At 45.0% G+C, this 27803-nt stretch overlaps 1 protein-coding gene across 1 annotated transcript in view; it reads left to right on the forward strand.

Moving 5' to 3' along the window:
* The window catches only part of LOC126094621 (uncharacterized), a 122045-nt gene that overhangs the window by 73162 nt on the left and 21080 nt on the right, over window positions 1–27803 (forward strand). Inside the window, exon 2 of the mRNA XM_049909102.1 lies at window positions 27013–27226. Coding sequence (XP_049765059.1) covers window positions 27013–27226 — 214 coding nt within the window. The remainder of the gene's footprint in view (window positions 1–27012; window positions 27227–27803) is intronic.

Consider the following 27803-nt stretch of genomic DNA (forward strand, 5'->3'; position numbering starts at 1 on the left):
ACCGACAGACTATTGGAGGTTGTAGGGGACATCAAAACAAATATTTTTCCCTAATGTTATTTTTCCTATGAGGAGGAATATTTCTCTGGCGGAAAATTAATTAACCCAACAAACACTTTTCCATTTTTTTATGACCCAGAGACAACACATTAACACAACCCAATTTTAATTACAGTAGATTTTCAAAAATGCCTCCATTGACACGTAAACAAAGATTACACCGTTGGATCATGTTCTGTCTGACACGGGCAAAAACCCCATGAGTATCCTGAATTGTTCCTGCTGCTGCTACTATCCGGGCAAACAGATCCTCTTCTGCTGCAACAGGAGTTGCGTAAACAAGGTTGCGCATCTCTCCCCACACAAAAAAGTCCAGAGGGGACATATCTGGGTATCGAGCAATCCATGGTACAGGATCACCTCTGCCAATCCACGTTTCTGGGAACCGTCGGACCAGAAATCGACGCAAACGATGATTAAAAATGGTTTAAATGGCTCTGAGCACTATGGGACTTAACATCTGGGGTCATCAGTCCCCTAGAACGTAGAGCTACTTAAACCTAACTAACCTAAGGACATCCTGCCCGAGGCAGGATTCAAACCTGCGACCGTAGCGGTCGCAGACTGAAGCGCCTAGAACCGCTCGGCCACCAGCGCACACGATGAGTGAAATGTGCCGGCGCCCCGTCATGTTGGAACAACATACGTTGTCTTGTAGGGAGCGGGACGTCTTCCAGCAACTCTGGCAATGCTCTGGCGAGAAAATTGCAATAGCGCCTGCCATTTAATGGCCTAGGTAGCAGATACGGCCCAGTTAAACAGTCCCCATCAACAGTAACCCACAAGACTCCATCACTCCCGAACGTTGTTTCATCGGTAAAAAAACACAGAGGATGGAAATGTAGGATGCATTTCACACTGTTCCAGGTACCACTGCGAAAATTGTGCTCTGGGCGGATAATCAACTGGTTCCAGGCTGTGGACAAGCTGAAAGTGAAATGGAAGTAACAATTGCTCTCGAAGGACTGTTCTTACATTCTTCTGATTCGTCCCCATGTTACGTGCAACTCCACGAGTGCTAATTGAAGGATCCCGCTCCACATGCTGCAAGAGAGCTTCCTCAAATTGCAGCGTTCTTACCGTGCGACGGTGTCCCTGTCCAGGTAATCTACTAAATGATCCGGTCTCACGCAGACATGGGAACACAGCAGCAAAGGTCTTATGATGCGGGATACGGTGATTAGGATATTGTTGATAAACCCGCTGTGCAGCTCGTCTGTTGTGGTGCGCAACGTAGTACGCACCAACCATATCAACGTATTCACTCCACTTGTATCGCTCCATTAGTAAACAGAGACAATGCACTACTACACTGGTGGACAGCAGTTGCCTACAACTGAAGATCGTAATACGGCCTCTAACAACTGAAGATCGTAATACGCCTCTACCGGCTCAAATAATCCTCCTAGGAAAAAATGACATTAGGGAAAAATATTTGTTTGGTGTCCCCTACAACCTCCCAGAGTTTGTCGGTTTAAATACTTTTCACCCTGTATAGCTAAGGAATGCTGACGTACCAACGACACACAGAATAAAACAGAGACAACTCAGCAAAGACTGAGAAGTATAGATCTGGAGATTATAGTGATATACAACAACAGATAGCCCCGCGGGGTAGCCGCGTGGTCTTGGGCGCCTTGCCACGGTTCGTGCGGCTCCTCCCGTCGGAGGTTCGAGTCCTGCCTCGGGCACGGGTAAATGTATTGTCCTTAGCGTTAGTTTAAGGTAGATTAAGTGGTGTGTAAGCCTAAGGACCAATGACCTCAGCAGTTTTATCCCATTGGAACTTCACAAGTTTCCAAATTTTCGAACAACAGATAGATCACCAAATTTCATATATACATTTCACATACTCGTAAAAAAACAACAAAAAAGCCTTTTAATATTTCAGGATCTACGTGGCACAATGAAACAGGAACACTTGGAATTTCACGTGATTTTGGGTTAAGTATTTGTGCTGTGCTTCGAAGTAACTGCTGGAAAACCACAAGTGGTTGACATTTCGTTCTTCCTTCTTCTGACAGCCGCAGGAAGGACGGTCCTTGATGCCTGAGTGATATAAGTTGGTAAGCGTTGAAGAACGTGAAGAATGTTCGGTACGCGTTCGTACCAATGTAGTTACCAGCTTGCTGATCGCCTGAAACTTTTTAAACCAGAGGGTACTTCTAATCAAGCAACTGTGAAATAGCAGAAGTCGGAAATGCAACACGCACACATTTACTATTTAATTATCAGCCTAGAAGTCCAGGTTCATAAATATTAGAAGAAGTCATTCCAGTGATCAGCATTACTGGCGTTGCTGGTAAAGATATCAAATTCGCTTTTTCTGCAGGTGTTGCCGATAGCTCTTAAGCAACATTTTTAAATTCGCTCGCCAAGAGCTGCTCATGGAATCTCTATTGACTACCGGTTTCGACAATCTGATTATCATAAGTTAATGTGTTAACGTTAGCCGGCCGAAGTGGCCGTGCGGTTAAAGGCGCTGCAGTCTGGAACCGCAAGGCCGCTACGGTCGCAGGTTCGAATCTTGCCTCGGGCATGGATGTTTGTGATGTCCTTAGGTTAGTTAGGTTTAACTAGTTCTAAGTTCTAGGGGACTAATGACCTCAGTAGTTGAGTCCCATAGTGCTCAGAGCCATTTGTGTTAACTTTATACAACAGCCTGCACGGCAATATTACACTGCAGCAACAAGGAAAATAAATACTTTTTACCGAAACACTACTATCAATAGTAAAATCCCTCTATTGGTAATTAAAGCTCGAGCAGTCTAGTAATCAAATTCCATCCTTCAGTAAAGTGTATGTTCCAACGAATCTCGGTGACCAATTCTTCACTGCTTAGTGCTGTGTTTAGCTTCGACAAACGTGTAACCGATAGATGCTATTACGGATACATAAATGGAAGGCTTCACCGCAAATCGACAGCGGCTGAATCGCCGAGGGAGAAATAAATAAATGTTCTAGGTTGAAGCAGCGATTTGTGTCGGCGGAGGAACCACTGGCGCGGAAGTAACACAATGAGAAGCGGCGAAGAAGGAGAGATGAGCTGTCGAACTCTTCTCCCCGGTGTAGCTACGTTACTGGTGTAGTGGCCGATGGCGGAAATGGGGACCGTGGGGAGGCGGAAGAGGAACTCGAGACATTGGCAAGAGACAAACGGCAGGGAAATTGATACAGAACCCACGCGCTCTCAGTCCGAGGGTGATAAATGGGCGTTCGGGCGCCCGCAGTCCTTGCTGTTTCGCTTTTTGCTGGAAACTTCCTCCCGTCACCGGATCCGGTCGAGGGTCTTAATGCTTCCGGCGTTCCGTCTTCACCATCGACAGCTCCAAGTTATTGTTCGTCTCCCGGTCGCGCTTTCGCAGCGGAAACAATTATTCTGCGTCGGAAGTCAGTTTTCGAGCGATTTAACTTCGGCCGTGCCTTGATTTCAGTTTCTCCTCCTGTTTCTGGCGGTTGGAGCGATTAAGAGGCTGAAGTCTAAGATAAACCAGTGTAGGAAATTCTCCGTGACTGCTTTGGCGCTTCGTAACTCGTTGAACAGCGGGGTCGCTATAGTTGAGCTGTCGGTTTATCGAATAGTGATAACGGCCTTAATTACACTGTTCTCAGCACTGTGTAAAATCCATTTGTGTAATAAATCACAACGTTCATATCAATATGAAATTGTAATTAAATCAAGACTCTAAGCTGTCGACATATACATCAATGGGGATCTCCTACTTACATGGAAGACGTTCTATCCATCTGAGCCACCGAGAGCACAGATGATAGTGCGACTGCAGGGAATCATCCCTTGCACGCTCCCCGTGAGACCCACATTCCCAACTTAATGTCCACACACTACCTTCGTAGTTCCCCTGCCCATTACACTCACTACTCGCGGCAGACAATCTGCACGAGCCCCGTAAGAGTTCGGACAATGCGCGTACATCCAGCACAGAAGAAGAAGGTCAATGGCCGGTTAGCCTTAACTATATGAAGATGGTATCTGTTCTTTCGGACATGTCCGAAAGTGTGGGCCCCGATATGTCCGAAAGAGCAGATACAATCTTCTTATATTCATATCAATATTACGTTCTTGGAACAGCAAATGGCTGCTCCACTTTGGCCCATTTTCGCAAAATAATGTGTAAGTTTGTAAGGGTACTGCTTGGTTTACGTCTGGATTATGAGTGTAAGTAAATGCTGGAATGATCTGATGTGGAAAAGTTATGCGTTATCATAGACAAATGCAATAATTTTAGAAAAGCGATATGACTACAAAAGGATTGAAGAAAGTTATCTGAGCAGAAAACAACTACTTTAAGAGCGCAACGGTTAGTAGCAGGCATAGCAAGAAGTAACTGAACTTAAATGACTATGAGAAGTGATGTGTTGGCAGAAGAGCCAACACCGTGTTGCTAGAGGAGGCCGAAATGCACGCGTTTAAGCTCACGCAGACTGGCGTGAGGTCTGGAACAGATTAAAGGAGTTGAGTCTAATAAATAAGTACGGAGTTGATTTAATACTTAACTTTAATCCATAATTAGAGAACATCGCTCTTGTTGATACGTTATATAATCTCAATATAAACTGGTAATGGCGCCTTGCTAGGTCGTAGCAAATGACGTAGCTGAAGGCTATGCTGACTATCGTCTCGGCAAATGAGAGCGTATTTGTCAGTGTAGCTTCGCTAGCAATGTCGTCTGTACAACTGGGACGGGTGCTAGGACGTCTCACTAGACCTGCCGTGTGGCGGCGCTCGGTCTGCAATCACTGACAGTGGCGACACGCGGGTCCGACGTGTACTAGCGGACCGCGGCCGATTTAAAGGCTACCACCTAGCAAGTGTGGTGTCTGGCGGTGACACCACAAGAAGTCACATTCAGTAAGGTAGGGGTCCAGAGTTCCTGCCTTCGCACGTTTATTGTCTGTGTAAGTCTTAAGAGGTTACGGAAAGGGCTACAAATTTTTATATATATTCCTGAATGTATTCTCTACTTGAAGGTAAGTTATATTTGGATTGTTTTAACATAATAAAGCCAGTATTTGACATAAAAGTTAACATGGCAAAAACAGAAAGACGAAAAAATGTTCGTAATTTCGCCTACCCAAAAATTACCTAAAGGGCAATTAATTGAAATGTATTTTTCCCATCTAACATTGCCAGGCAGTTTCATTACTACGAACCATCTGAAAGTAACGAATGAACAATCTTTTCAGTTTTTTCAGCCTTCCAAAGACGTGTATCATATGAATTTTTACACCGATGAGCCAAAACATCATGACCACCTGTGTGCTGTTGGTTCACTTTTCAAACACAGTGTAGCAGCCTTTCTGCGTTGATGGATTCCACATTTCCTTGATAGGTTTCCAGAACTACCAACAGAATTCCCGCAAATTACGCGACGGTGGTTTGTGGACACGCACCTGGCGCCCGATACATGTTCCAATGGGTAGAGACCAGGAGCGTTTGCTGGTTAAGGTAGCAATGTGAGTTCGCAAACATGCCCCTCAAACCACTGCAGCACGATCCTGGCCTCGTGTCGCTGACAGTTATCCCTCTGGAAGATGTCATCGCCATCAGAGATGAAGCGATGCGTGGTCCGCCATAATGATCACGTAGGTCACTGCTGTCACCTACTGTCGCAGGTTACACGTAAACCAAACTCAGTGCACCTCATCACATAATTCTGCCCTCACCGGTCTGCATCCGTGGCACGGCGCACGTTTCAAGCAGCCGTTCGCCAGGGTGACGACGTGTAAGGACCCAACCATCGACCTGGCGGATGAGGAAATGCGATTGAGACCTGGTCGTAGTCAAGGGAAGGCAGGATTCGGTTACGATTGTGGACGGGTGCGTGATCAGTTACTATTTATTGGTTGCCTTTTACAATTACACGCGATTTATTTTAACCCAGTAATTCCAGACTCAACAATAAATAAAAAAAATACCACACGTTATTAATGGAGGAATAAACAACAGCCTTAATAATAGTATTTTCAGTGAGTTACAATTTAGCAAATCACCATTAAATACAGAAACAACAGATAATGTTTTAAAAGCATGCCACTGTGATCTGGGCAGAAGGTCTTACACGCCAGGAATGACAATAATTTAAGAACTGTTTAAGAACTCGCTGCACCTTACAAACTACAGGTATTGAAATATTAAAGGCAAGTCGCCACAAACACAGCAGACGGCATCACACGCCAGGAATGGCAGTAAATAAGGTTTAGGGCTTACTGCTAAAACACAAATACCAAATTAGAATTTTAAGGCAAATGACCACAATCGCAGCTGAAGGCCTTACACGCCAGCAACGGCAATAGTATAAAAAATTTTGAAACCTGCTGTAAAACAGAAAATACAATAGCAAAAGTTAATTAAAAAAAACAAGCAACTGATCCAGATGGTACTCCACGAACCGAACTCTGAGAAGGTCCCGCAACAAACACTTTCGCGAGCGATGAGATAGGCAGCTAAGAGTTGCATTGACTTCTCAAGATGGTAACTCGGACTAGTGGCAGTCTAACGAATGACTAATGATAATCTTGCAGAAGCTACCTGACGTCCGATAAATCAAATGCAACGGTGGAACAATACGCTAAAGCCGGAACCGGCTGTCTGCACTACGTCCAGAATGCTGTGTTTAGAGCCCCCGGAACGAGAAAAGAATCATTACCACCAGAGTAGAGGAATCACCAACCGACCTACAATCAAGAAAGCTGTCAAAACTACACGCCTTAACGGACAGCAGCGGCAAGGCGAGGAAATGTACACCGCCATTACATACACCAACCCCAGGGCAGGTAACTGGGGCGTTAGCGGCAACAAGGTTGAACTTAACAAATTGTAAGAAGTTGAACGCAGTAAATAGTAATAAAAAGTCGAAGAAAGCCTTCCCCAAGTACTCCATTCGCTGCTCTTCGCCTCGGCGACACTACGAGCACCAACATGAACCCAAGTCACTGGAGAATCGCGTGATATCACAGTGGTGGGGGTTTCTCTACTTGGATTGAAATGCACTCATCTTAAGGCTTGCTGGATCCGGTTTACGACGAGGTCGTGCACCCTCGTGACCACAGCCCTTCCATCCGGCAGTCCATGCCTTCCGCTGGCGGTCCCGGCGTGTTCTGACACTGCGCGGATCTGGCTTCTCCTGAGTCCCCAACCAAACTGGCCCACTCACACAATCCGGAAAAACAACGACGTCGCCCCAAAGATAGGGCAACAGTTACTACATATCGATAACCGCCGCTGCTGCCACTAGCGGACAGGCAACGCTTGCGAAACCGAGTGGCGCCAGTCAACACGAGAAGAAGACAAACAACCGCAACAATGACAATTAAACGATACCGTGAGGCCTCCAATAGAGGGCGGAAACCTACAAACAGCACCAACGCGAGCCGTAGCACGACTCAGCAATTTATTCAACAGGCAACACGTTTCTATTAATGCAAGGTGAAAACGCGGTGACATTTTGCCCACTGCAATCGTAACTGACTATGTCTCTGGGTCAGCACACGAACACGTAAGCGTTGTATGGTGTAGAGCTCCATTTCCTACAATGACCTTCGAAGAGTGTGCTCCGAAAAACTCGTGCCCGCACCAGCACTGCACTCTGTCGTCAGACCTGCCACAGATCGCTGTCCACCCTGGATCACACAGTGGGGGATCCTACGACCTTTATTGTTTGTGATGAGACATGGACGTCCAGTACCGTTCGACCTTGCGCTACTTCACCCACCCTTCAACGCTTTACATAGGTGCTCACGACAGTAGTACGCAAACAGCCGTCCAGCTTTACGTTTCAGAGATTTTTTTCCAGCTGCGGCGCCTCAACGATGTGACCTTTGTCAAAACCGCTTATATCAGTGGACTTCCGCATTTGTGGCCCTTATCTTCTCTGTATTGACTGCCCATTCGTCTTTCTTCCACTTCCATTCTTTCCTTACTGCGTCACGTGCCCGAAACAGCACCAGGAGGCATTCAACATCGCTGTGGGAATTGGTCACAATGCTTTGACTCACCAGTGTATGTCTGTGTGGATAACAGCGTGTTCAGTATAATGACCAAACATTTCTTGCAGCGAGTCCGTTTCTCTCCTCTTGATTTTATCCATAGCAAAAAAGTAAAGTAATCTTTATAAACATCAAATAAAACCAATGTTTAATAACAGTTCCAAATTTTGTACCCTGGACGAAAATAGCAACGGCACGGGAGATGAAATTACGAACATTATATTGGCCAAAATACCAACACAGGCCAAATCCTTGACCATAACTACACACTAGAAACACACGATTGAAGCACAGCGCAATATTTGAACACAAATCATTGTTCACACCAGGATTTGCAGCCTGTTAATTTGTCTGCTATACTAACTCACCTCAGCATAAAAAAATGAATCCCTTCGTACACGCCAGCTACAAGTGCTCTACACAACGAACAGTCTTGACAAAACAATGGACAGAGCTCAAGCATGTACTCGCAGCTATTCATTTATTACCAGCTATGGAAATCGAAACTTACTAGGGGGACGAAATTAGGACCGGGTACGATGTTAAGAATCCTTACCTTATCTAGGCAAATACGTAAGTGTTCAATAAATGTGGCTTGTAGCCAGATGGATATGTGAACCTCAATCTGTGAAAAGAGGACTAAGATATGATGCGTCGACCACATACACTTCTGTAGAACAGAGCATGAAGACTTACCTTATCTGATAAAAATCAAGCAATGAACGGAATTTATAGTATTCGTTGTAATGAATGCTAGCTTTGATACGAAGTGCAGTAAGAAATTTGTAAAATGTTACTAACTGCTGAAGGTTAAGGTTATGTTTTCCATCGTGCGATTGTACAATTAAAGGAACGCGGAGTATAAGTCACACTAGTGCATCTAAATAGCAAATAAGTGGCCAGAACAATGCAATAGCAAGAACATTAAAACATAAATTGAAACAGTTGAGTTCAGAATATCAGGTAAATATACAGACACTGCACATGTAGCACCTCGCTCTCAAAGTTCGAATACGTAATAACAGCAAATAAACAAAGTTCAATACTAGTCACAAAGCATTTAGAAAGCTTCATTGATAGGAAGAGTGAATAGACTGTACCACCATTCATGAACTACTAATTCAATGAACTGTGGATGAAGCCCGACCAACAGGCATTACATGCATTGAGCGAATATAATACTACATTGAGAATGGCTAGCTTCTAGCCGAAATCTAGATCTGCACAATAAAATTTAATAAGGGCGACTGATCGCTGCTATCTATAATTTACCAACCGAAAATGTGTGGGGTATGTTCAACCAACAGGTGCATGCTGTGACCGAATGCCAACCACCACAGATACACTACTGAATCAGGTGAATGCAGCATGGATGGCAATGTCACAGGACGTCGTTCGCGCCTTGTACGCGTCGATGCCATCGCATATGGAACAAGTTATCAGGGCCCATTGTGGACCCTTGCCTACTAGGCAACAGGTCGCATGGTGAACTGAGGTGACTGAAATGCTAATCATTTCCGCAGAACATACTAATGAACGTGTCCTGTGAATATGAACGTCCTATTTCTACTCATCCAAGATCTGTTTTTTCTGCATGTGGTTGGATTTTTGTTGGTTGCCAGAACAGAAGTCTCTCGTCGAAGACTATTGTGTTAACTATTTTTTTCACTTTAGCGAAACGGTTTCGACACTATCGTTGGTATTTAGTGTTTGAAATTATATCACCTTACGATGCATGAAAACATTAATTACCTTACTAACTTAAAACGTCGCAGGAGTTTCAGTTTCGTGTCTCATATGCAACGATAAAGCTAGTCAGCGCTAGGTGCAAAAAAAAATGGACATCTCAGGGTCATAAGTAGGTGACTGATTTTTATGAAAGAATAATTCGAAGTCCTTTTTATGCATATACACTCCTGGAAATTGAAATAAGAACACCGTGAATTCATTGTCCCAGGAAGGGGAAACTTTATTGACACATTCCTGGGGTCAGATACATCACATGATCACACTGACAGAACCACAGGCACATAGACACAGGCAACAGAGCATGCACAATGTCGGCACTAGTACAGTGTATATCCACCTTTCGCAGCAATGCAGGCTGCTATTCTCCCATGGAGACGATCGTAGAGATGCTGGATGTAGTCCTGTGGAACGGCTTGCCATGCCATTTCCACCTGGCGCCTCAGTTGGACCAGCGTTCGTGCTGGACGTGCAGACCGCGTGAGACGACGCTTCATCCAGTCCCAAACATGCTCAATGGGGGACAGATCCGGAGATCTTGCTGGCCAGGGTAGTTGACTTACACCTTCTAGAGCACGTTGGGTGGCACGGGATACATGCGGACGTGCATTGTCCTGTTGGAACAGCAAGTTCCCTTGCCGGTCTAGGAATGGTAGAACGATGGGTTCGATGACGGTTTGGATGTACCGTGCACTATTCAGTGTCCCCTCGACGATCACCAGTGGTGTACGGCCAGTGTAGGAGATCGCTCCCCACACCATGATGCCGGGTGTTGGCCCTGTGTGCCTCGGTCGTATGCAGTCCTGATTGTGGCGCTCACCTGCACGGCGCCAAACACGCATACGACCATCATTGGCACCAAGGCAGAAGCGACTCTCATCGCTGAAGACGACACGTCTCCATTCGTCCCTCCATTCACGCCTGTCGCGACACCACTGGAGGCGGGCTGCACGTTGTTGGGGCGTGAGCGGAAGACGGCCTAACGGTGTGCGGGACCGTAGCCCAGCTTCATGGAGACGGTTGCGAATGGTCCTCGCCGATACCCCAGGAGCAACAGTGTCCCTAATTTGCTGGGAAGTGGCGGTGCGGTCCCCTACGGCACTGCGTAGGATCCTACGGTCTTGGCGTGCATCCGTGCGTCGCTGCGGTCCGGTCCCAGGTCGACGGGTACGTGCACCTTCCGCCGACCACTGGCGACAACATCGATGTACTGTGGAGACCTCACGCCCCACGTGTTGAGCAATTCGGCGGTACGTCCACCCGGCCTCCCGCATGCCCACTATACGACCTCGCTCAAAGTCCGTCAACTGCACATACGGTTCACGTCCACGCTGTCGCGGCATGCTACCAGTGTTAAAGACTGCGATGGAGCTCCGTATGCCACGGCAAACTGGCTGACACTGACGGCGGCGGTGCACAAATGCTGCGCAGCTAGCGCCATTCGACGGCCAACACCGCGGTTCCTGGTGTGTCCGCTGTGCCGCGTGTGTGATCATTGCTTGTACAGCCCTCTCGCAGTGTCCGGAGCAAGTATGGTGGGTCTGACACACCGGTGTCAATGTGTTCTTTTTTCCATTTCTAGGAGTGTATTTTGGGCTTTAAGCAAAATCCACACTTGCATGAGTCATACCTCGACTGAGCCGACAATACAAGTAATGTAGCGAAAACGTGTGAACAAGAACAAGAACACGAATCTTAGCCGGCCGGGGTGACCGAGCGGTTCTAGGCGCTATAATCTGGAACCGCGCGACTGCTACGGTCGCAGTTTCGAATCCAGCCCTGGGAATGGCTGTGTGTGATGTCCTTAGGTTACTTAGGTTTAAGTAGTTCTAAGTTCTAGGGGACTGAAGACCTCAGAAGTTAATTCCCATAGTGCTCAGAGCCATTTGAACTATTTTTCAGCACGAATCTGACAAATTATACACAAAAATTATACATAAAAATACGAGGTGTTTTTTGTTTTTAAGTGACATTACTATTATTAGTCATAATATGATTTTTCTACTACTTCTCATCCAAATTCGTCAATTATTTCATTTTCTGTTTGGAATAATATAAAAAAAATTTCTGTCTTACTTAATTTTACGCGTTGCGTAAGATCGGATACATCGGACAAGCAAAGTAGCGATGTACATCTAGATGTTGATGTTTAGTATGTCGTTCCTTTTCCTAGAAAAGGCACAAATAACCGAGTAAAGACTGTTCAGAAACCTGATGGTCGAATTAAAACTAGTACTGGAGCGACAGGCTGCTCTGTATGGCGACTGATGTAACGTAAATATGAACTCCATCGATAGGCCCAGGCACGCTCATCGATACCGACCGACGACTGTCATCCTATGCCAGTGGAGTCATTGGGTGGTGTATGGAGGGGCGTGAGGCCAGCACACCCACTGCTCGGTAAAGTAGTTCCGCAGTTGGCATCACGAGCCTTGTCGCAGACCTCGCAGCAAGGAAAAATCCCTGACAGTGCTGGGAATCGAACCCGGGTCCTCCACCTAACAGTCCGCTGCGCTGGCCACTCAGCTGTGCGACGGACCAACTGGTGCGCTAGTGAGAATAAAACAGTCGCCTCCTTCTCATTAGGCCTTCAGTGTTTTGCCGGTAGAGCGGAGGTGGCGGGCTGAGGCAACAGCTCTTGTGGGCGCAACAAAAGGTGGCGGACGCGGAGATAGGCGTCGCCGACGGCAGATCTCATTAGGATTAACCGCGCACAATGGCGCCGCCTGAGCGTACCGCGGCTCCGTTTATCTCTACGCGCGGGCGAGCGCGGACAGCCGGCGGGGCGCGAGCGAGCGGGCCCGATCTCCGGGGACCGACCAGAGGCGCTGCGCTGTGCTGCGAGCAGAGCAGCAGGGGAAAGCACTCGCGCTCAGCCAGCACAGCCGAGGCCGACGCCGTCTACAAACGGACTGTACGAGTAGGGAAAGATTGGAGTTATCAAGTACGTCACCGGGAAAGAACTGGAGTGGTCATCATGTAGGAAAGGTGGAATGCCCTGTTCCTTGACTTCGGGAGTTGTTTGATGCAGTTCTGCACTGTTGCCTAATTTGGCATCCCAGTTCGGTTTTACTCCTCGACACTGGCTACATACTTATCGACTTTGTCAGTACAGAAACGGGGATTAGCGATCATGATGTCATTATAGCAACTATGATTACGAAAGTTAATAAATCAGTCAAGAAGGCTAGGAGAGAGTTTTTACTAGAAAGAGCAGATAAACAGTTACCAGCATCTCATTTAGACAATGAATCGTGGAGATCTGTGTCCCTAGTAAATGAGTAGAGGATGGAAAAGACCCACCAAGATTTAATAACAAAATTCGCAGGATGCTGAGGAAGGGAACGTACAAATGACGACAAGCGAAGGTTAGTTGATTCGTGCGTCTGTCAAAAGATCTATGCGCGAAGCATACAAAACCTACCACCATCACACCTTAGCAAAAGATCTGGCAGATAACTCGAGAGAATTCTAATGTTAAGTAAAATCGTTAGGCGGGTCTGTGTGTTCAAATGTGTGTGAAATCTTATGGGACTTAACTGCTAAGGTCATCAGTCCCTAATCCTACACACTACTTAACCTAAATTATCCTAAGGACAAACACACACACCCCTGCCCGAGGGAGGACTCGAACCTCCACCGGGACGAGCTGCACAGTCCATGACTGCAGCGCCTTAGACCGCTAGGCTAGTTCCGCATGGTTAGGTGGGTCTAAGGCTTCCATTCACTCCCTTGTTGGCAAGTCTGGTGTGGCAGCTGAAGGTAGCAAAATGAAAGAGGAAATTTCTATTTTCACGTTCAAGAAATCGTTCAGACAGGAGAATCGTTCAGACGTATCGTCACTTGACCATCGGACAGACTGCCGTATGGACGACATAGTAATAAGATTATCTGGGAAACAACTGAACGATTTGAAAGCAAATAAATCACTAGGTCATATGGAATCCTAGTCTGATTTCACGAAGAGTACTCTACAGTATTGGCCACTTACCTGGCTTGCATTTATCGTGATCTCTTGCCCAGAACAAAATCGCAAGTGACGGGAAAAAAGCGTAGGTGACTGCAGTACGTAAGAAGGGTAAAAGAACGGACTCGTGAAATTACAGACCTATATCCCTCACTTCTGTTTGCTGCAGAATCCTTGAAAATATTCTCAGTTCGAATGTAATAACGTTTGTTGACACTGACAAGCTTATGTCCACGAATGCGGTTTTAGAAAGCATCGCTCGTAAGAAACTCAGCTTGCCCTTTTCTCTCATGACGTACTGAGAACTATGGATGAAGGCCAACAGGCAGATTTCATTTTTCTCGATTTCCATAAAAAATTTAGCATGGTGCTCCATTGCCGGCTGTTAATGAAGGCACGAGCATGTGGAATAAGTTCACAGATATGTGAGAGGGTCGAAGATTTCTTAAATAATAGAACCCAGTATATTTTCCTTGACGGCGAGTGTTCATCAGGGACATGGGTATCGTCAGGAGTGAGCCAGGGAAGTGTGACAGGGCCGCTGTTGTTATCTGTAAACACACATCATTTGGAGGGCTGGGTAGACATCAATCTGCGGTTGTTTTCTGATGATGTCGTGGTGTACTGTAAGGTGTCGAAGTTGAGTGACTGTAGGAAGATACAAGACGACTTAGACATATTTTGCACCTGGTGTGATGAATGGCCGCTAGCCCTAAATGTGGAAAAATGTAAGTTAATGCGGATGATTAAGAAGATAAAACCTGTAATATTCGGATACAATATTGCTAGTGTCTTCCTTGACACAGTCAAAGTCGTTTAAATATCTGGGCGTAACGTTGCAAAGCAATATGAAATGGAACAAGCATGTGAGAACCGTGATAGGGAAGGCGATAGGTCGACTTCTATTTACTGGAGGAATTTTAGGAAAGAATGGTTCAGCTGGAAGGGAGACCGCATATATGACGCTGGTGCGACCTATTTTTGAGTACTGCTCGAGTGTTTGGGATCCGTACCTGGTCGGTTTGAAGCAAGACATCCAAGCAATTCAGAGGAGGTCTGCTGGATTTCTTCTTTCAGAAGTTGAAGTATTGTAGCGCCTGTTCACCACCCAGAATCAATCACCTCCATGATCTAATACCACTCATTACCACAGGTAGGTCTTCCTCCTTTCAGAACTCAGGTAAAAGTGTCCATAATCGCTCCCTCGAGCTCTTCACTCGAAAAAGTCCCATTCTTCACTTGCTCACATCGTTTTCCACTACTGTCTGCTTTTCCTTCGGCTGTAGGCCATCCCCAACAAAAATACATCATTCTTAAGTCATACAGACATGATGTGGCTCATTTTGACCACTTCCCAAATTAAACTAATATATTACGACAATATTTAAACAGAGAAATGTTGTAAATATACGGCTACGCTCGGACCAATCACAATAAATGTACCTAAAGATTTGTCCACAAATACATAAGGCAGGCTTGCACAAGTGTGCTCATGATAAATGAAAACTGATTGTTGTTGAATACTGTTTAATCATTTACGTAGGCCAGCTTGTCAGAAGCATCTTTTGGGACTCTATTACAAAGGTGGTGTCAGCTAACACATGCGACTGACCACTTCTTAAATTACCATGGTTTTGTATTATCAATTGTTTGAATAAGGTTACTGGCAAAATAGTAAACTGTCCACTAAGTAAATACACAAGTATGACAAAATGTAAGGTATTCACGCTTTACTCATTTGCTGTGTAACTGTGGAAGATATGAAGTTCGGGCAAACAGTTGCATAATGAAAATATATAAAAAAAACTTCTTAAATCAAGAAATAAAATACAGGTATGTAGCTTTCAGAGATGATAGCTATAGAGAAATGCTGTCATCTCTGATATTGCATGTTGAACTCGCATGAAGTGTTTGAAAGTTGTTAATTCAGAGGTTCACTGTGAAAATGTTTATTTGCTGTGAAATATTGAGTTCTGCAGTTTTCAAGATACAGAAAATATTAGATACTCATCATTTTACTAATATCGCAAATGATTCAGATTTGCTTTAATATTAGATAGCAAATTATTATAGATCCTGAAAGAGCTGTAAAACATCATCTCTCAGCGTCTCTGACACTCGGCCATTTTCGTGCGTCTTCTGTACAAAGGTCACGCGAGCTACAAGCCTCTAATTTCCCAGCTCTGGTACTTACCTAGTGCCAGTGACATTGCTCGCCTTTGTAACTGGACTCGCCCGTGCCAGTCACCTATCCGGAATTGCAGCGGCACACCTTGAACCCTGAGTCTGCTAGCGTTCAGCCATACAACAAATTCACCTTAAAAATGGCTCTGAGCACTATGGGACTTAACATCGGAGGTCATGAGTCCCTCAGAACTTAGAACTACTTAAACCTAACTAACCTAAGGACATCAGACACGTCCATGCACGAGACAGGATTCGAACCTGCGAACGTAGCAGTCGCGCGGTTCCCGACTGAATCGCCTAGAACCGCTCGTCCACCACGGCCGGCAAAATTCACCTTACCTCCTACCAGTACTAGGCAGCCGAATTGCTCGCCTACATATGGTAACGTTACGAACTACACAGGACTTCATATTCCATTAGTTTTACTTTAACCTTTGAACAGCCCTCGGCATCTGCACGCAAATAAGAGGTTCCCGGTGCAGGTAAAATCAGTCCATCCAGAAAGAAAATGAAATCACTTTCCGAGCAAACTACATCAAAATACATCCCATTGTACATCACCAATCGCCAGTAGTTGGCGGAAGGATACGTTAAGCATGGTTTTCTACCAAACCGTACGATGAGAGAAAACCTCTTACGAATTTAACTCAAGTTTGTTTTTGTATAGAAACCTTAAAACAACTATGTAATTATAAAAATCCGGCATTTATAACCGGTGCAAGATGCCGAACAATTATGGCTCCCCCTGCTTTCATGATGGATAGCATCCCAGCCCTTGTAAATCATCAACTGTAAAGTAATAAAAGTACCTAATTTTACATACGAATATCTCGTGTATGGCTTACATTCCTTTCCTGGAAATTTATTTGCAACCTTAAATTTTGCTTTGTTTTTTTTTTCTCATGCCTTTTATGAAAATATTAATAACTCCAATAGACTGAGCATTGTTAAGGTCCTTTTACAGTGTAAGTACGGTAAAAATTGAAAATAAAAAGAAAGGTTCCTGTATAATGGCTCTATCGTATGACCTTCCATTTACCGTTCTGTACTTTTCCGCTACACCAGCCGCTGCCCGGTAAGTGCTAACACAAATGCCTCATATTGAAAATAAAACAGTTACGGTTTCAATCTCATTTTTATTTAAAAATAACGCGTTTCGCATTGGTTATTTTCATTATAACCAAGAATACTACTATAAATGGCTCATATCTTGCCAAAAGTCCTACTTTTTCTAAACGCTTGACCCTCAGGAGCTCCCATTTCTGCCAGTTTCATTTCCGGCCAAGTCCGGCATATATCACAAATTTCGACAAAATAGGTGATGACGGCAGGGGAGGTCCCATTGTTAGTCGTATAAGATCCTACATTTTATGATTTCTTCACTGTAACGAAAAGAGATTTTGTAGATAAAATGTCCCAAGAAAGAATCTGTGGAACATCCTTTCGTGTCTTGGTAGATGCATGCGAGCCACATGCTCTCAAGAGAGACTCGCGTGTTATTCTAAGCGGAAACTGTGATCCACAGATTTGGAGAGCTTCGGTGTGGGGAAGCTGTTTTTCGTGGACGGCGGTTGTTTGTCCGCACACAGCTGCTGAATATTTGAGGAGGACGCAGTTGGCATTGCTGGAGCCTCCTTTTCCTTAGCAACGGGCTGCAAATTATTCAGGCGCCACCAACTGCTGCCAGGTAAACGGACGACGCTGCTCAAACACGCCGGCTAAGTGCCGCGGGACCTGCACGCCAGAAATTAATTAGATCGCCTGTCCCCCGACTCGGCAGCAGAGACTTTTAGCGGAAAATACGATTCTAAATTATTAAAGTGGCAGCTACGGTACTCTTTAGGCAACTGCTGTTAATGTAGATATTCTGGAAATATTATCTTCATAGGTCTCTGTGCTTTCCCATTCATAGAGGACGCGACGACTATAGCAGAGATTTTGCGCTGAAAGGGCACTGCTTTGGTTTGCTGGCTTTGCTATAAACGGTTGGAAATTTGCAGCGAGGTGAATAAACGAAGGTATTATGGAACGTCGATCCGTCGTTTGAAGAATATATGTTTGTGACTGAAGGGGCAAAATCTAATTTTCTGCCTCGTCGTTAAATGGTACTTGCGAATCTGCTTGCTTTGTCTTTGTCAAGAAATAAAGACCTGTGTTACTTTGTAGCTACAGGGAGGCTAATGACTTTCCACCCATGCAAGTTACGCTACAGCTTAAAAGTCATTCCACTCGGAAGCAATTTACTGAGAAAGGCCAACTGTTCCCCGTGTTATATTTCTACAGAAACAAAGAAGCGACCTCCATTTATACAATGTTAACATTGTATTTGGAGATTGCACTCTATGAACTTTCCTCCTGATGCTTTTTTTAAAAAAAAACATTTTTTGCGAAAAACACTGCACGTAGCGCCAGTGCAGGAAAATACAGAGCACCTACCTGATTTTGTTGTTTTTAATGCAATAATGTAATGAATTCTGAAATAACTTTGCTACTGCAACCTGTGCATATTAAACTGCAAACTTAGAGAGAGTAATTTAGATTATTCGTACGAGACAGATACCGTCCCCGTAAAAATATGCCATAGTCGTCTGAAACGGTACTTAACAGATGAAGTTACGTCACATGTATTTGCCCAACAAAATATATCAAGCAAATTACTTGCAGGACACCAGGTGCGATTTATCTTGCTTATACTTTTCATGGTTTTCAACAAACTACAAAGCGAGATTAACCTTGATTAAAACAGTGCAGGAAAATGACGGAATGAAAACACGTATTCATGCGCACGTCCAGTTCGGAAGTGCTTACTCATTCACCAATGATCTACGTTCAAAAACAAACTACCGAGTTCTTTCATGTGACGTTTTCAGCGTTAGGAAAGGTTCAGTGCCTAACGTGATCCTTCAAATCAACAAATTTCGTGAGAGGCCGAGACTAGGGAAAATAAAGGTGATTGAAAATATGATGAAAACCGAGTGAAATGGTGTCATCTAAAGTTGGGATAGTCGTATCCGATCATGGTAATCAGAGTGTTCATCGTCATCAGCCATTTTACGTACCTCCAGGCTTTCACATGAATACTTTTTTGCCAGTTATACGCTCCCATGTTGGGGGTGCATGTTTTCTAACGCCGTCTACCCACTTTCCATCATGGAATTGTCTCTGTCTTGTCTCTAAATTTCTAACTGAGAAATTCCTTGGTCCAGGTTCCATCATCTTGCCTATCCATATATCCCTTCTAATTGCATTTCATGTTCGATTTTATCCATAATGGATACAAGGTCGGAGTTGCTGCAGTCAGTGTTAAAATATCGACTGTACCCCCTGCTTCCAGTGTGAAAAATACTAAGGTTTACATATTTGAAAAGTCAAACCTTAGTCATGAGAACTGCAATGCGAGAACCGAAACCGATCGAAATAAAACATAAATAAGAAAGGTAGAATTACGTGTTACTTTCCTTACAACCGAGTCTTCTTAAGGCGTACATGTGCATCACTGCGAACTGATAAAATAGGCTAAAATATAATGGCATATATTGTCCTGGGTATTGGCAGCTGCACAACAAATTCTGTGTAGGTCTTCCGAGTGTGACTTCCTTGGAGATATAGGGGCTGAGCACGCTAATGACTGTTACTGTGACGCTGCCAATACTCGTCACATGATAGGCCATTCCATTTTAGTCTATTTTATTAGTTCAGAACATTGTGGATGAACATCTTATGGCGAGGTGGAGGTTGGAGGAAGGGGATACTAGCTAAGACTGGTTACACTCAGAGAACAATGGTTCATGTCCAAAAGGTGCAAATCTATAAAATCTAATTTAACAGGAGAAACAAAGAATGTTTTACAACCACAATAACATCAGAATATATTTTGTAGCTTTCCTGTTATATTCAGACAGAAGTCGAGAGACATTGCGCCAAGTATCTCTGTTAAATGTTTATTTGTTTAATTGTTACTGCATAAATAAAAATGAATTTTGTACGTTTTGGTATAAAATTGCCTTAAGTTCGGTAACTGTTGTTCTGGAGTTTCTGTTGGCGAATCACAGTATTTATTTGATAAATCAGACTTCATAATTTCATTAAAAACTCACAACGAACATAAAAAATGTCAGACACGTCCTTAAAACGTACAATGTCATGTAAAAAAATCTCGGCCAATTTGTATGTGACATTATTATCAAGACGAGCAACGATTGGCTACCGGGATTTGCCACTTCTTGGAAACGAAGTGAGACTGGATTTAGTACTCTTCGATATGAACAGCAAGTCTTGAGGTGAAAGATGTAACGGATATGGTACATTCTGGCATATGTAACAGTTCTTACTACATAGGTAATGGTTCGAAGTAGTGCTACCGAGAGATGTGGCACAATAGCACACTGGACTCTCATTCGGAAGGATGGCGGTTCAAACCTGCTTCCGACCATCCTGATTTAGGTTTCCCGTGATTTTCCTAAATCGCTTCAGGAAAATGCCGGGGCGGTTCCTTTAAAAGGACACGGTCGATTTTCTTCCCCATCCTTCCCTCCTTGTGCTTCGTCTCTAATGGCAACGTATACGAAGTAGTGCTGTCGACTGTTTTTCGGATTAGGTAAATTTTAGAAATGATCTTCTTGTGTAGGATGCAACGAGGGTGAAGCTATTAATGACGTGGTAATAATGTTTTGGCTCATTAGAGTCTGTCTGCGCTCATATTAAATCACTTTAATCGTGTCGACTTTTAACCGGCACAGTATGTCACGCCATAGCGGGGTATGGGTTGAAATTAAACAGAGATCAGCCAGAACGTTGTGACCACTTACTTTGTAGCCCGTATGTCCACCTTTGGCACGTATAACAGCCAACATTGGTACGTTGCTGGAGGGAGTTGGTACCACATCCGGGGAGAGGACGATGAGTTCTGACGCCATGTTCAGTCACGCCTCTGATGCGTTCGATCAGTTTCAGATCTGGCGAGATGGGTGCCAGCACATCAATTGGAACTCGCCCCTATTTCCCTCGAACACCTCCACCACACTCTGGCCTTGTGACATGGTTCATTTGAAACGTCCCCTTAGAGAAATTGTTATTTGATTTTCAAACAGCTGAGCAGAACGGAACGTATTCAGACATTTCTGTCTTTACTTATTCTGATCAACACTAAACTGAAACACAATATTTTTAGCGCAACGCAATCTGAATTTCAATAATCCCTACAAAAGAATGGCCCTGACTAACAATAACCTATACCTTTCATGAATCACTTACCTCACAAAACTCTTCGTTACCCGAACTACTGCAATACAGCGAGCGCCAATATTGCCAGCTAAACAAAAGATTCTAACCACTGAAGGCACTAACTACTGATAGGCATACTTTGCAAATGAAAGATTTTGATAGAGAACAAACAATGTATTTGCCTTAATAGTGTTCAAAAGTCATTATATATATATATATATATATATATATATATATATATATATATATACTGTCTCTGATGGACACGCGTCCAGATCATCCGCTCTCAAAACTCCGCCATCTCTCTCCCCACATCCACCACTGCTGGCGGCTCACCCCCAACTGCGCAATGCTACGCGCTGTTAACATCCAGCTGCCCAACACTACAATAGCAAATATTCCAACAATGCAAACCAGCCACAGACTGCACACAGCAAAGCCAGTGATTTTCATACAGAGCGCTATGTGACGTTACAAACATAAAAACCTAAACAGCCTACTTCCACATTATCTCGTTGAGAAACGCTACTGCATTCGCAAAACATGCTCACCACGAAGGGATGTGTGTGGTCTGCAACCAGTGTACGATAATCCTTGGCCTTGGTGTCTTGCACGAGCTCAGCTTGACTCATGGCTGCCCATGTGAATGTTCTCCAGAGCATAATGGAGCTGCCGCAAGCTTGTCTCCGTCCTGCAGTACAAGTGTCAAGGAGTTGCTGCCCTGAAAGACAGGGATTCGCTCGCTCCGCTCGGTATGATAGTGAATGTATTGGGTTTCATCAGACCATGAAACACTCTACCACTGCATCAACGTTCAGTGCCAATGGTCATGTGCACATTTAAGTAGTAGTTGCCGACGCCGTGGCGTTAAAATTGGTACACGCATGGGCCTCCGGCTGCAGAGGTCCATCATTAGGCGTGTTCAGTGCACTGTGTGTTCAGACATACTTGTTCGCTGCACAGCGTTAAAGTCTGACCTTAGTTTCGCCACAGTTGGCCGCCTGTCCTGTTTTACCAGTCTGTCTAGCGTACGACGTTTGACATCTGTAATGAGGGGTGGCAGCCCAACCCCACGACGTTTGGACGTGTTTTCATCTTAGTTTTTTCCACGTGTTGAAGACACTCACCAAAGCACTTTTCGAATAGCCGACAGGTTGTACAGTTTCCGGAATGCCCGCGCCAAGCCTCCGGGCCATAACAATCTGCCCTCGGTGAGATAGATATAGTGCCTTTCCCACTCTACATAAGGACAGCACGCTCGCTAATACTACAATATTGGTCATTAAAATTGCTACACCAAGAAGAAATGCAGATGATAAACGGGTATTCATTGGACAAATATATTATACTACAACTTACAAGTGATTATTTCATACAATTTGGGTGCATAGTTCCTGAGAAATCAGTACCCAGAACAACCACCTCTGGCCGTAATAACAGCCTTCATACGCCTGGGCATTGAGTCAAACAGAGCTTGGATGGCGTGTACAGGTATAGCTGCCCATGCAGCTTCAACACGATACCACAGTTCATCACGAATAGTGACTGGCGTCTTGTGACGAGCCAGTTGGTCGGCCACCATTGACCAGAAGTTTTCAGTTGGTGAGAGATCTGGAGAATATGCTGGCCAGGGCAGCAGTCGAACATTTTCTGTATCCAGAAAGGCCCTTACAGGACCTGCAACATGCGGTCGTGCATTATCCTGCTGAAATGTAGGGTTTTGCAGGGATCGTATTAAGGGTATAGCCACGGGTCGTAACAAATCTGAAATGTAACGTCCACTGTTCAAAGTGCCGTCAATGCGAACAAGAGGTGACCGAGACGTGTAGCCAGTGGCACCCCATACCATCACGCCGGGTGATACGCCAGTATGGCGATGACGAATACACGCTTCCAATGTGCATTCACCGCGATGTCGCCAAAGACGGATGCGACCATCATTATGTTGTAAACAGAACCTGGATTCATCCGAAAGAATAACATTTTGTCATTAGTGCACCCAGGTTCGTCGTTGAGTACACCATCGCAGGCGCTCCTGTCTGTGACGCAGCGTCAAGGGTAAACGCAGCCATGGTCTCCGAGCTGATATTCCATGTTGCTGCAAACGTCGTCGAACTGTTCGTGCAGATGGTTGATGTCTTGCAAACGTCCCCATCTGTTGACTCAGGGATCGAGACGTGGCTGCACGATCCAATACAGCCATGCGGATAAGATGCCTGTCATCTCGACTGCTAGTGTTACGAGGCCGTTGGGATCCAGCACGGCGTTCCGTATTACCCTCCTGAACCCACCGATTCCATAATCTGCTAACAGTCATTGGATCTCGACCAACGCGAGCAGTAATGTCGCGATACGATAAACCTCAATCGCGATAGGCTACAATCCGACCTTTATGAAAATCGGAAACGTGATGGTACGCTTTTCTCCTCATTACATGAGGCATCACAACAACGTTTCACTAGGCAACGCCGATCAACTGCTGATTGTGTATGAGAAGTCTGTTGGAAACTTTTCTTATGTCAGCACCTTGTGTGAATGCTCTGAAAAGCTAATCATTTGCATATGACAGCATCTTCTTCCTGTCGGTTAAATTTCGCGTCTGTGGCACGTCATCTTCGTGGTGTAGCAATTTTAATGGCCAGTAGTGTACATGCACAGTGTGAGTGTCTGACTAGCAGTCATTCTTCACCAGGTGGCGCTGTTATCGTCCTGACGGGTTTTTATCGATAGTATGTCGTGGGTCACAATATCCTGGATGATAGGGATAGTCTTCGCAGAAACATGCTGATTAATTGGCAGTGTGATGCGCTTAGTCGCCTTGAAAGTGGAGGCGGCGTTAGCGGCGCAGCTGCGGTGTAAGCGGGAGTTTGAGCCTCGTGTGAGGGTAACGGCGGCCGGCGGGAGATTAAAACGCTTAGCCACCGGGCGAGGCGTGGCTGGCGGCCGTGTGGGCTCCATTAAGGCGACCTCGACAGCGTCTCCGCTCGCGGCCGGGGCTTAACGCGATACGCCGCCGTAATGAAGACGCAGCAGCCCCGGGGGACAGGTAAATCGCCGCCTGCCACGTCTACCACGACACCCCCGTGTGTCGGAAGCACGTGACAGCACTATCGCATCTCGAGCCCTAAGCTCACCACGTTGGTCCCTAGATTTTTAATTTTCACTATTTCATTCCCCTTGCCATTAAGCTATACATCTGCTACTTTTCCGGCGACAGAATGTGTAAAAATATACGGGCAGAATTTTATAACACTGTGTAATATCCCCACTCCTTCCCAATTCGGGTTATTGTCCACAATAAGCAAAGTCTTTTCGGAAGATTTGAGAGGAGTAAGATTACAATAAACTTTTTAGTTTACTTAGCTCTTCGTGTAGGGTTGGCTCCAGCTCTTCTTGTCTACGGCTCTGATTCTTGAAGGTTTTTATGTTCTCCTGGTGGAACTGATCTAAATAAATTTAAGATTCTTGTTGGAGAATTTTTATTGTTACGTTAATATATTTTGTCACATTTTAGTATATCATACAGTCATTTGAATTTTCACATTAACATAGCCGAAATGACATTGTTCGTCCAAAATACAAAAATACGTCCGATCACATCAGAGACATGCTTACTACTCCTTCACTCCGCGGTAATAACCATATTCCTTGAGAAATGAATTTCTATTACTTTCCATTATATTTTAATAAATGAATCCAGAAATAAACATAGTAAACAGCACTAGCTTCCAAAATTTACAGTGTGCTAAATAATTCGTAATTTCAAATGTTCCTAAGGAAACTAATTTTAATTGTACATTCAGAGGTAGTACTTATCAGTTATAACATCGAAGATAAAGTACACTACTGTTCATTAAAAATGCTACACCAAGAAGAAATGCAGATGATGAACGGGTATTCATTGGACAAATATATTATACTAGAACTGACATGTGATTACATTTTCACGCAATTTGGGTGCATAGATCCTGAGAAATCAGTGCCCAGAACAACCACCTCTGATACGCCTGGGCATTGAGTCAAACAGAGCTTGGATGCATCTTCAACACGTTACCACGGTTCATCAAGAGTAGTGACTGGCGTATTGTGACGAGCCAGTTGGTCGGCCACCATTGACCAGACGTTTTCAATTGGTGAGAGATCTGGAGAATGTGCTGGCCAGGGCAGCAGTCGAACATCTTCTGTATCCAGAAAGGCCCGTACAGGACCTCCAACATGCGGTCGTTCATTATCATGCTGAAATGTAGGGTTTCGCAGGGATCGAATGAAGGGTAGAGCCACGGGTCGTAACACATCTTAAATATAACGTCCACTGTTCAAAGTGCCGTTAATGCGAACAAGAGGTGACCGAGACGTGTAACCAATGGCACCCAATACCATCACGTCGGGTGATACGCCAGTATGGCGATGACGAATACACACTTCCAATGTGCGTTCACCGCGATGTCGCCAAACATGAATGCGACCATCATGATGCTGTAAACAGAACCTGGATTCATCCGAAAAAATGACGCTTTGCATTCGTGCACCCAGGTTCGTCGTTGAGTACACCATCGCAGGCGCTCCTGTCTGTGATGCAGCGTGAAGGGTAGCCGCAGCCACGGTCTCCGAGCTGATAGTCCGTGCTGCTGTGAACGTCGTCGAACTGTTCGTGCAGATGGTTGTTGTCTTGCAAACGTCCCCATCTGTTGACTCAAGGATCGAGACGTGGCTGCACGATCCGTTACGGCCATGCGGATAAGATGCCTGTCATCTCGACTGCTAGTGATACGAGGCCGTTGGGATCCAGCACGGCGTTCCGTATTACCCTCCTGAACCCACCGATTCCATAATCTGCTAACAGTCATTGGATCTCGAGCAACGCGAGAAGCAATGTCGCGATACGATAAACCGCAATCGCGATAGGCTACAATCCGACCTTTATCAAAGTAGGAAACGTGATGGTACGCATTTCTTCACCTTACACGAGGCATCACAACAACGTTTCACCAGCCAACGCCGGTCAACTGCTGTTTGTGCTGGAAACTTTCCTCATGTCAGCACGTTGTAGGCATCGCTACCGCCGCCAACCTTGTGTGAATGGTCTGGAAAGCTAATCATTTGCATATCACAGCATTTTCTTCCTGTCGGTTAAATTTCGCGTCTGTAGCACGTCATCTTCGTGGTGTAGCAAATTTAATGGCCAGTAGTGTAATTCCTTTTCATAAATTTTAGCTTGGAATATAAGATACTGTATATAAAATTGTATGAAAGTATTACAATACCAACAACTGGCGTAGCTTCGTTCACAGTGAAGTGAAAGGCACATTCAAATACCATAGCTCCTTTCTGTCATTGTGTCACGCCTCCACGTCGACCCACATTACTGCGCTGGTTGCACGCTCACCACTTCACTTCCACAAATTACGTCAGCAGTGGAGCATCACATGAGTGTCTGGTATCAGTTCTACACTACCTGCAGCGCTCTAGAGCGACCATTGCGCTCACTTAAGAGGTGACAAATGTTTCATCCAATGAACTTAATTCGGCCTATCTGCTTCCTCCATTAAGTACATATACTGTCGTAAATTTTCACTGGACAGGTGGTTGAGCAATTGCACGTCAATTATTGGAGGCAACTGGAAGTTGCCCATTTTCCAGCGTGGCGCAAACCTCACACTAGACACAAAAATTATCGCAAAAAGATTCACGAAATGCTATACTACCGAGATGTTAATCGTAACAATGGATAACTCTATGATTTTTCTGAGCAATTTTGTCGTTACTGAAGTATGTGATGTGCCAGTACTGGGGGCTCACGCTGTGGTGCTTGCTGTGTGCAGATGGCCCGCTGCACGCTCCGCCTCGCCCTGGTGGCTGCCGCCGCGCTGTGCCTCAGCGCCTCGCTGGCAGGCGCCCAGCAGCAGCAGCAGCAGAGGCCCAGGGTCTCGGACCAGCAGCTGGACCACGCGCTCGCAGACAAGCGCTACCTCACCAGGCAACTCAAGTGCGCTCTGGGCGAGGCGCCCTGCGACCCCGTCGGCAGGCGTCTCAAGAGTAAGTCATCTGTTCTGCTCCTCCCTTGCAACATAGCTTTAGCTACTGCTTTGTTTCACAAGAAATGCACACACACACACACACACACACACACACACACACACACACACAGAGGATAAGTCAGGAGGAAAGGTTCACGAGGGTTCATAGTATTAGTGACTCTAAACAAGAAAGTTTCGTATAGACACATGCCCCATTTCGAATGGTTTCCAAGATTTGAATACATTTAATATCATTTTTGTACATTTTACTTGGATACGTCAAAAGCCACACCCTCCAGCGGAAACGTGTCACAGTGCAAAATTGAACTACATTATATTTCCTACAAAGATGGTCATATTAATTTTCTCTCTAGAACTAATAGTTTGAGCGAAGAAACCGTGAGGCTGTTGAAAAGATTGTGGAGCGCCAATGAGCCATAGATTAGCTGGTTTTGGTAGGCCAATTTCAGGTAGTTTCACGACTTGATAGACCGCAACTGTTGCGTACCAAATTGTTCATCTCAACTTCCTTTACATACTCTACTGCGCTGTACACAATGACAATATTTAAAAAAACACAGAAAATAAATAATAAC

Source organism: Schistocerca cancellata, chromosome 8 (assembly GCF_023864275.1).
Source record: "Schistocerca cancellata isolate TAMUIC-IGC-003103 chromosome 8, iqSchCanc2.1, whole genome shotgun sequence".
Lineage (NCBI taxonomy): Eukaryota > Metazoa > Arthropoda > Insecta > Orthoptera > Acrididae > Schistocerca > Schistocerca cancellata.